The sequence below is a fragment of the Rutidosis leptorrhynchoides genome, chromosome 6, assembly GCF_046630445.1.
Source record: "Rutidosis leptorrhynchoides isolate AG116_Rl617_1_P2 chromosome 6, CSIRO_AGI_Rlap_v1, whole genome shotgun sequence".
Classification (NCBI taxonomy): domain Eukaryota; kingdom Viridiplantae; phylum Streptophyta; class Magnoliopsida; order Asterales; family Asteraceae; genus Rutidosis; species Rutidosis leptorrhynchoides.
The window spans coordinates 372,306,958-372,318,921 of record NC_092338.1 but is presented as its reverse complement, the minus strand read 5'-3'; the positions used below and the strand labels follow the sequence as shown (position 1 = coordinate 372,318,921).

General features: G+C 30.1%; 1 protein-coding gene across 1 annotated transcript; it reads left to right on the top strand.

The window, feature by feature from the left end:
* The first annotated feature begins 8,692 nt into the window (after positions 1 to 8,692).
* LOC139852700 (G-type lectin S-receptor-like serine/threonine-protein kinase SD2-5) lies at positions 8,693 to 11,567 on the top strand. Its single transcript, XM_071842028.1, has one exon. The coding sequence runs from the start codon at positions 9,025 to 9,027 to the stop codon at positions 11,461 to 11,463; it is 2,439 nt and encodes an 812-aa protein (XP_071698129.1). The 5' UTR covers positions 8,693 to 9,024; the 3' UTR covers positions 11,464 to 11,567.
* The last annotated feature ends 397 nt before the right edge of the window (positions 11,568 to 11,964 follow it).

Sequence of the window (11,964 nt, the reverse complement as noted above, 5' to 3'; positions counted from 1 at the left end):
AATTGCAACCAATAATCACTAACACAAGTGAAAATGGTCCTAACACACCAATTAAACCTGAACACAAGTGTTAAACACGTGTCATACCCGATTTGACACCAAAACCCTAATTTTGACCCATTTCAAAATTAGTTAACCAAACGCACCCAAAAGTGTTCCAACACTTCCATAATCACTAAACCTAGTGATTAAACTCAAGATCAAAGCCTAATCAAGGCCAAATCGTCAACCAACCCAAAACCCGCCAAGTGACAAGAATAACTAGTCACCATAAACCCATTTAATCATCTAAGAGGGTTTCACAACAAATCAAGCTCAAACCCTAACTTGAATATCAAATCTAATAAATGAAATTCAGAGTTTGAACTTACCAATACTACCACAACGTAGCCGTGAACGAGATGAACAACTTTAAAACCCGAGCTTTGGTGAAAATCCGACTCCTTCTTCTCCAAATCAAGCTCTCTCTCTCACTAAAAGTAAGTTTCTCTCACTATGATTTGAAGAGAGTGTTTGTGTGGGTGAAATGTGTTCCACAATGATCAATGGATCAACTTTAAAGGCTCCAAACCGACACCTAAGTGAATTACCAAAATACCCCTTTTTAAAACTAAATAAAACATCTGGCCCGTCACACACTTTAGACAGCGTCCCAAAATTTAGACGGCGTCCCACTCTTCACTGTTGGACGGCGTCCCCCAAATCTGGACGGCGTCCCAATCAACTGAAAGAGGCTGAAACAGAAACAGGGTCTTACATGTTGAGGTTGATTCTAAAATAATATTTATACTTTGAGTTGTGATCGAGTCTGAGACATGTATATAATGGGTCACGACACGTATTAATTAATTCGAATATTATATATTAAACTATATATGAATTGTTGAATTACTAATTGTGGACTACTAACTGTGGACTAATAACATTGGACAATTAAAATGAATTAAAATATTGATTATAACATATGAAACTAAACATTTCTTTAAGTGTGCCACTTAATTTCATCTTAAACCTCATTTGTATCTTGTCGATTACAATATGCGTTCAAACCTTTCATGATTCTTGAAAACACCTCAATCGAGAGGATGAACCAACCGCAATTCATCTACGGAAGAAAAGATTGATGCATATAGTTATGCACCTGAAAAACTCTCGAAACCTGAGTAAACGTTTAAAACATAGTTGTGCTAATTCCTTTAGCCTTATTATTACCGAAAATAACATTGCAATTCCTTTTCAAATTAGCCAATTTCATCACAGCTCCAGCAAATCAACTTCGACTTTCATTCGGATTAGCCTTATTATAACTTTGTTATATAAGTTTGCCTTTCGTCATCATGTACCATGTTACACGACCCTTATATTCTATCTAATCTCCAAATATATTGAGAACATATCTTCCTGATAGTTCTATCTTTTCTCTTGAATTCTGGTAATTTAACCAATCAAGATCGTGCTATTACAATTTCTCTCTTAGAACATTTGTCATGTTCATTCGAAACTTCATACCTACGAATTCTGGACCATTATTTGCTTGACTTAAAGTCAGAAGAAGAGAAAATAAAAGGGTGGAACTCCAAAATATAAAGGAAATGAAGGGGGTGGATTTAGAGTAAAATATCCGACAGAGCAATCAAAACAGATGATCGCATTTAAAGCGGATCCTAATTTCCTTAATTATCGAAGAATCAAATCTTATTACGAAGATTTTCTCCAAATCCCTTGAACTCTGAAAATCAATCCTATCTACGTCAAAAGATATGACGAATCTACATTTACCCATTTCACTCTTTTGTGATAGCTTCATTCGTACTCTTCGAATAATTGAATTATTTTATCCATAGTACTTAATGATGATAAAACTCTATTTATCAACTCATATTTGTCATGAAAACATTTTTATTGTTAGCCATGACCACCTCACTCAAATTTCGGGACGAAATTTCTTTAACGGGTAGGTACTGTGACGACCCGAAAATTTTCGACCAAATTTAAACTTTATTCTTATATGATTTTGACACAATAAGCAAAGTCTGTAATATTGAGCCTCAAAATTTATGAACTGCTTACATGAAACCGTTTGACATTTGACTGTTCCCGACGATTCACGAACAATTGTGAGTAAATAAATATGTAAATATGTATATATGTATATATATAAATATAAATATAAAAGTACACATTAATTTGAAATGATAGAAAACAGGTTAATCATCTGAATTGAAAATGTTAAATCAGATACAAAATAAGTAAGTTATCGTTAAAATGAATCTATATCTATAGATGATTTATGTACATAATTTTTATTATAAGTATACTAGAATATATAAAGTTGTATATATTATATGTTAAAAGTTATATTTTTATTTTCTATGATAAAATAATATAATAATTTTGATTAAATATATATGATACTTATATATATAAGATAATTATATTTATATTTATTATGCAAACCCATATTATATAATGTATTTATATTAAAATGAATAAATAATACTCAACATATGTTATATATGGCACAAGTATAATATATACTATTAATATGTTAAATACAAATTAAAAATATGATTGTTATATTAATATCACTATTATTACTTTCATTATTATTATTATTGTTAATATTAATATTAATATTTGTGTTAGTAATATTATTATTTTAGATTCGAGTTGTATTATTATTATTAATTTTATTATTATCATTAATAATATTAACATTATTATAACTAGTATTATTATTAGTATCATTAATAAGATTATTATTATCATTGTCATCATTATTATTAGTTATTATTAAATTTATTAATATTATCATATATGTATTATTATTGTTATTTATTTTGATACTATTATTATTATTATTAATATAATTATTAGTATTATTATTAATTTTTCGATAGTATTATAAATAATTTTATTATTTTTATTAATAACCTTATCAATACTAAAAATTTATGAATTATATATATATGTATAATCATATATATATATATATATATATATATATATATATATATATATATATAATACTGATATATATATATACATATACTGATATATATGTATATAAATGCGATTAAAATACATATATAAGAATATAAAATCACGAATTCAGTTTTCCATCCTTTTCAAACTGTAATTAATTTGTACTTCTGCATCTGATTATTGAAATTAATCCAACAAATTGTACCAATTTGTTTTCGATCGCTATCTGCCTTTTAAACTTTTATTTTCTTCTTCTTGGATGGTATTTTCTTGTCGAGTGCCTGCAATTTATATAATGAATCGATTAAGCTTGGGTTGATAAGAAAAGATTTATTAAACTCTCTATCACCAATTACCATTTATAACTAGTATTAGGTTATTTCGAATTTATCTATCAGAAATTTTTTTATACAGGTTCGATACCTCTGTTTCTCTTTATTTTTTTAAAATCTTGAATTCGATTAAAACTCCAAAATGTAACAATGCAGATTTGTTAAGAATCTTTCGTTAAATCTTTCTGCAAAATCACAACTTCCAATTCTTTAAATTGGGTCTTAATTTCGAAGTCAAAGTTTTGGTTTTGAAAAGTCAACTAATGTTCTTCAATTAAATTCGTGATTTCTGTTATGATTTAAATCAAATTAAGGACTTGGAAAGTTTATATGTATGATATACAACCTTTTTCATGTTGAAAGTATTATCCAAAACATTCTCAAATTTGGATTCATGAATTTTTTTTTTTTTTACGACAAGAACAGCAGACACGTTCTTTAAATTTTTTTTATTTTTGTTTTTTATTAATTTCAATCTTCACAAAATGAATTGGTTCCATTTAATTTACAAGTTCTAAATTAAATAAATAAATGTTGTAATGAGTCTTGGTTCTCTGGTCGATCTGGTTTTTACAAAGATGAAGAAGAAAAGGAAAACAGAAAAGCAAATGGGTTAAATATATTAGGATACGATTTAAATCAGGAAAAATATAAATGGACGAGTGGTTATGGGGTGTTGTGGGTGAGCGGGAGGTCTCGGGTTCGAGCTCGAGCAGCGACGTTTATTTGTTTTTAAAGCCTGGATACATTAAGGTAGCCCTTTTTATTATAGTTTTATTATTATTATTATTATTATTATTATTATTATTATTATTATTATTATTACTATTATTATTATTATTATTATTATGATTGTTATTGTTATTGTTATTGTTATTGATAGTATTAATAAGTATTGTTAAAATTATTATTACTAATATTATTATCATTACTTAGTATTATTGTTATTATTAATACTAATATTACATAGGTATTATTATTATTATTATTATGATCATTATTATTATTATTATTATTAGTATTATTATTATTATTATTATTATTATTATTATTATTATTATTATTATTATTATTATGAACATAATACAATTTATCATTATAAATATTATTATTATTATCATTTTATAAATTGTTAGTATTATTATTGTTATTATCAACAAAAGTATTAGTAATAAAATCATTACTGACATTATCATTATTATTATAAGTATTATAATTATTATTATTATTATTATCATAATTATAAGTATTATATCTATTATTATTATTATTATTATTATTATTATTATTATTATGAGTATCAGCTATGATATTATTATTAATTTTAAAACTTTAATATTATTATCATTATGATGAAAAGGTTTATTATTATTATCATTATGAATATAATACAAATTATTATTTTTTTTGTAAGCATTAGTATTAGTATCTTTTTACATATAATGGAATTGTTAATATTAACCTAAGCATTATTAATTATATTCATGAGTATTATTATTATGTAATTACTAAAATCAACATCATAACTATCATAAACAGTAAAATTAATATTTTTACAAGTATTATTATTAATATCGTTGTTATTATCACTAATAGAGTTATTATTAACATAAGTATATTATTAATGTTATTATCATTATTTTTACTAATATTAACTTAGTATAATTAGAACTACTGTTTTGATAAAAAAAAATATATAAATATATATATTTAACACATATAACATAACAAAATATTTTATTATATAAAAGGAATATATGAAATATAAATATATTATTAATATAAAAACAATATCATTAATAGGTTATATATATAAACTTATCCGATTACGATTATGTGTATTAATATATATACACAAATGATATAGGTTCGTGAATCTAAGGCCAACCATACATTTGTTCAATGTCGTCATATGTATTTTTACTACAAAATACAGTATTGTGAGTTCATTTGATTCCCTTTTACTCTTTACATTTTTGGGACTGAGAATACATGCGCTGCTTTATAACTGATTTACAACTATTTTATTCAATGCTTTTACAATCTATATTTTTGGAATACATGAGATGCTTTTATAAATGTTTGACGAGATAGACACAAGCAAAACATTCCTCGAATGAATTATTATGCAAACAGAAGTTCTGTGGATTATTATTGAATTAGTTGGACGTTATAATTGCCACTAATTGTTGTGAATATTTTCCCCTGATTATTATTGCTTGGTAACCTAAGAATTAGAAACAGGTATGACCCTAATTCACGTGTATGCTCATTTTAAAGATATTACTTGGAGTCATTCATGGCATATTTCAAAAGACGTTGCATTCGAGTCGTTGAGTTCATCAAGAATATTATTAAGTCATTTATAGTTGGATATATTATGAAATGGTATGCATGCCGTCAACTTTCGATGTGATGAAAGTTTGTCTTTTAAAAACGAATGCAATATTTGTAAAATGTATCATTTAGAGGTCAAATACATCGAAATGAAATCAATTATTATGTAACGTTTATAATCGATATGCACGGGGCATTTCAGTTGGTATCAGAGCGGTGGTCTTAGCGAACCAGGTCTTGCATTAGTGTGTCTAACTGATAGTTGTTTAGATGCGTTAGTGGGTCTGGACTTTGACCGTGTCTGCATGTCAAAAGTTTTGCTTATCATTTCGTGTCGAAAATTACTTGCTTATCATCCTTAAAGTCTAGACACGTCTTACTGCCTCTATTGCATAGATAGTGTATAGATAAATTCGTATCTCAGCGTATCTGTTACTTTAAACTTTGCTTGACAGATTCCGAAAATTCCTCCGTAATCTACGGGATCTTCTGTACTATACATAAGTATTCTATATAATTAGAATATCATCCGACATCCGAAAATCATTTCATATCGAAAACACTTTATCTAACCGTACAAGACGGAACTCGCAACTAGTTCAAATTCCTCGGATTCCGACAGCTATTCCGATATGGATTTTCACTCGAACTCCGAAAGCAGTGTAACCGGAATAGACCAACCAATTAGCCATCATCAGTTCTGGATGAATTGGGATGAGTTCGTAGTCTACTAAATCATTGGAGACAAGAAGAAGGTGATCCCTTTCATCCATCACATTACCCTCTTGGCAAAGAACCTGAAGCACTTACCGGCGAACCTGTTCGTAATATCATTTTCTCTCTCATTTCCAGAGTATCTCGTCATAATTATATATTATCTCGAATTCTAGATCTTATTCATCTGCTCGTTCCGACCGACAATCATCCCGGAATAATAGAAGAAGTCAACGAATTAATGAACTACATTTATTCTCTTACCACCCTCTTCTAATTTTCTTCACAGTCACTATTTTTCTTTTCATAAAAGCCTACATTACAACCTTATATTGAACGTATTTCGCATACATATGTAACGTAATTAATAATATAATAATAATAAAAATAATTTTTTCTTAAAAGTTGAGTATTTATACTATTAATAATAATTATTAATAATAACAATTGTCTCTTAAAAAAATTAAATAGTAAAATTATTATATGAATGTTGTACAATATGCTTCAAAATTTGTACATGTGTTAATGGAGTATTTTGTAAAAGATTGTATAATTTATTTTAATGTTCGTACATATGTGTGTGCTTTATTATAAGGTTGTACATAATACTTCAAATATTATAAATATGGTCATGGGTGTTTGAGTGAGTTTTTGAGTTTATAGACAAAGTTGTGTTACTTATGTGTTTTTAAAGACAAAGTAAGTTATTCCTATCAATTTGAAGTATTGATTATTTTTTCTTTTTTTAGAGGTATTCAAATTTTTAGAGATTTCAAATTTAAATTACTTAGTTTTGTTTTTCTATTAATTAATTTTCTGGATGCCATTTACTATTTGTTTTGATTTTTTTAAATTTATTTAATTATGTTGTATTTATTATATGATGATATTACCATGACTTGTGAGATTGTGACATGTGGCATAATTTAGGAGAATTAAGGGTAGATTAGTGAAAGGATGACATCATAATATTAGAGATTTAAAGTAATTATAGATTCTAAGGTGGAGGAATGATTGTGTACATCTCACCTCCCAATACCCTGCATATGTGATATTGGGTTTTGTTGTTTTAACAACAAAATACAATACTACATAAGTGGTGTATGAGATATATATATATATATATTTCTTTTTAAAGAGTAATATTAAAATGTTAATACTCCGTATTTCAATATTTAATTTTAATTTTAATATAAAGCATTAAAGCAATGGTTAAAGTTCCTTTTAGGATCTTTGTTGAATTTTATGTATGGTGTTACCTAATACACCCAATCATAGCACTTTTAACCATTATGTCTAAAAGAAAAATTGCAGTATTTTAATTTAAAGAGTAATATTAAAATGTTAATACTCCGTATTTCAATTTCAATATTTAATTATAATATAACCCATTAAAGCAATGGTTAAAGTTCCTTTAGGATCTGTGTTGAATTTTATCTATGATGTTACCTAATACACCCAAAAATCTAACATTGCTTAGTAGTGGTTTGATTAATTTATTCATTAAAGGCCTTCGTTAAATAAACTTTTACAAAGTCAAAACTAAGTAGGAATTTAGCTTTTACATGTTGAATTATGGTGTATTACAAGGTCTCTCAAGTATGGAGTATGGTATGTCAAAAGTAAGTTTGTGTAATTTTGTGTTTTAGCTCATGTGGTAGTGGCATGACTCTATTAGCGAGAGGTTAAGAGTTCAACTCCTGTGGGGTTCAGCATTGCACACAAAGTTGCCCCTTAACCCTTGAATTTTACCCAATGGTGTCTTTCGCACATCGCGTTTTGAGGGCAGTGTGGGAGGAGGGGGGATTATCGCCCCATGCCCCGGATTGGGCCACGTTTCCTCCTATGCAGCAGTTGGAGGCGTGTTATGCAACTGTGGGAGATGAACGTTTGGGTGGTTAAGTATTCCTGAGTGATCCCGTACCGCTGTTAAAAAAAAAAGGTAAGTTTCTGTAATTTATAAAATATTAAATAATATGTAATATGCATATATCTTTTTGGTTTCATTTTTTGCAGGTTAAAAAGGTTACAGTGGCCAGAGTGTAAAAATTCCAAAAGCACGAAGGGTCTTTATGTAAATATGAAAGGCTTATAGTTGCATTCATTTTATTATTTCTTCTTATTGTAATTCCTTTTTCCAAATATACACTCCAGTGAACAATCTAGTTGATCAGATGTTGACTTATTCCATCTCAATTTATGGTTTACAGGTTTTCAAGAATTCAGTTTTGTGAATAGCGACAACTTTATAGTTTTATAGCAAATGTGACCCACTACTGAAATACTAATATCTGTTGTGGTTGTACACAACGATTCAACAATCATTGACCTTTCTGGTAGATATATTATATACCATTTCAGATCAAACTTTAAGGATATCAATTATTAATTGATTGATGACTGATTTGGTCATTCTGCATAACTTTGTATTTGTTTGAGTTGAAACCCACCTCAGATGTTCCACTTTATTTGACTCAATCACCAACAAATTCATTTTATTACTCCCTAAATATTACTATTTTATGGACAATTATGACTTATGTGTCCTGTTTCATATGTTTTTTGTACAAAGTTTTGATCTTTCCAACCGAAGTTTCATTCAAATCTGATCCTATAGAGGCTATATCTCTGCTAAAGTTTGATCATTTCGGTATATATGATCATGAAAACATGGAGGTCACTCTGTTTCATGTTCATTTCATGGATTATTCTGTTCCTGTCTCAAACATGCCTATCAAGTGTTCGACGAAAAGGCACACTGAGCCCTGGATTTCAAGGATCTCCAATGGAATTTATAGACAACGATGGGTTGTTTCTAGTATCGAATACGTCACTTTTCGGGTTCGGGTTCAGTACAAATAGTGATGTTACTTCATTCACTTTAGTCATCATTCATATAACCACTTCAAGAATCATTTGGTCAGCTAATAAAGACTCCCCAGTTGGTGATTCTGATAATTTCTCGTTCGATAATGACGGAAATGCGTATTTACAAAGTAATGGGACCGTTGTTTGGTCTACAAACACCGCAAGCAATGGCGTTTCTGCTATGCAGTTATTTGATTCAGGGAACTTGGTTTTGGTTAAAGAAGATGGTAGTGTTGTTTGGCAAAGTTTTAATCATCCTACTAACACTCTTATGCCTAAACAAGATTTTGTCAAAGGGAAGAAGCTTGTAAGCAATATGAAGAATAATTTGAGCTTTTCGTTGCAAATTAAAACAGACGATTTGATGTTGTTTGGTGAGTTTAACACCCCACAGCCTTATTGGTCTATGGGTAAAGACAAAAGAAGAATCATTAACAATAATGGTGGTGATACTAATTCTGCCAACATTGAAGCAAATTCTTGGAGGTTTTATGATGTAAACAAAGTCTTGTTATGGCAGTTCGTGTTTGCTGATGTAAGTGCTGATGAAAGTGATGGTGATAATTCCACTTGGGTTGCAGTTTTAGAAGATGATGGTTTCGTTAAATTTTATGATCTTCAATCTCAAATCACTGCAAGTAATCAAATTCCAGATGATCCTTGCAGCAGACCACAAGCATGTCCGTCGTATTTCGTTTGTCAAGATGTCAACACGTGTCAGTGTCCAATTGGGTTAGGTCAGTTTAACTGCAACCCGCAATTTGTTTCTTCATGTAACAACTCATCATCAAAAGATTCATCGAGTCTGGTGAAGGCAGGGGATAATTTGAGCTATTTTGCACTTGGGTTCGTTTCATCTGATTCTAAAACTGATTTAAACGGATGCAAAACGTCGTGTTTGAACAACTGTACTTGCTCGGCTATGTTCTTCGATAATGCTTCCGGAAATTGTTACTTGTTTGACCATATTGGGAGCTTCGAACAGGCTACAAATGGTGGTAATATCGAATCATACATTAAGATTGACGGGACCCAGTCTATCAATTCTCAGGGACAAAAGAACAAGAAACATTCAACACAGGTTTTGATTGTGGTGGTTGTTATTGTCACAATGTCTGCATTTGTTGTTGTTGGACTAGTCATTATTGGAGTTCGTTACTACCATAAGAAGAACGAATCGATTGAAGTTAACGATGAAATATCTGAAGAGGATACGTTTTTGGAGAATATTTCAGGGATGCCGATTCGATTCACCTACAAAGATCTTCTAGAAGCAACAAATGATTTCACTACAAAGCTCGGTCAAGGTGGGTTTGGGTCGGTGTACCGGGGGGTACTAAACGACGGGACCCAATTAGCGGTCAAACGTCTTGAAGGGATCGGTCAAGGTAAGAAAGAGTTTCGGGCTGAAGTCAGCATGATTGGCAGCATACATCATCACCATTTGGTGAAACTCAAAGGGTTTTGTGCAGAAGGGAAATATCGACTTCTTGTTTATGAGTATATGGGAAACGGGTCGTTAGACAGGTGGTTATTTGGGGATGTTTCGTTAGATTGGGATACTAGATACAATATTGCGATCGGTACAGCTAAAGGACTAGCTTACCTTCACGAAGATTGTGATGTGAAAATCATTCATTGTGATATAAAACCCGAAAACGTGTTGTTAGATGACCATTTTTTAGCTAAAGTTTCCGATTTTGGATTAGCGAAGCTTATGACACGTGAACAAAGTCATGTTTTTACAACATTAAGAGGGACCCGCGGGTACCTTGCGCCCGAATGGATCACAAATTACGCGATATCTGAAAAGAGTGATGTTTATAGCTACGGAATGGTATTACTTGAGATTATTAGTGGTCGAAAAAACTATAATTCGTCAGAAACGTTGAATTTTCCTGCGTATGCTTTTAAGATGATGGGGGAAGGTAAAGTTAAAGAGCTTTTGGATGAGAAGATGAAAGTGGATGAGAACGATGAACGGGTGGTAATTGCGACCCATGTAGCATTGTGGTGCATACAAGATGATATGAATCTAAGACCATCTATGCCGAAAGTGGTGCGAATGCTCGAAGGGCTTAGCCCTGTTTTGGCGCCCCCGTTGGGTGGGATCGGATTGTATTCGAGCTTGTATAAATCGTTTAGTGAATTTGGTACTTCTTCGGGGCCTTCAGATGGTAACAGTGATGCTTATTTGTCGGATACTAGAGTTTCAGGTCCTAGATAGTAGATAAAGATATGTATATATGATTATAAATTGGATTTGATTTGTAAGAAACCATGTATATATATAGTATACATGTTGCTTGATAGTATACAAATTAAATTTAAATGTGATTTATGTGTTCTGCTCCATAAACATTTGACGCGGGTGGACAAAGTTCCCAGTGTTTTCCGGTGTTCCTGAAGTTCCCCACTCATCCATCAAAGTTTCACTTCAAAGTTCGGGGTCAATGTTCGTTTTTTCAATAGAAACTTATGTGAAAAATTTGGAGTTCAATCTAATTCTTTTATTAGAAACTTATGAGAACATGGATATAAAGATCACTATTGTATACGTCCGTTTTTCATTCACTTGACTTAAATTATTGAACTACAGTATATTTTTCTTCGTTTACATACTTAGACTATTGTATAAACTCACAATTTAGTAGCCCATCTCGTCTTAAATATTTGGACTAGTTGTAACTTGTAAGTGACACCAACAATTTATTTAGTAGACCAAAAT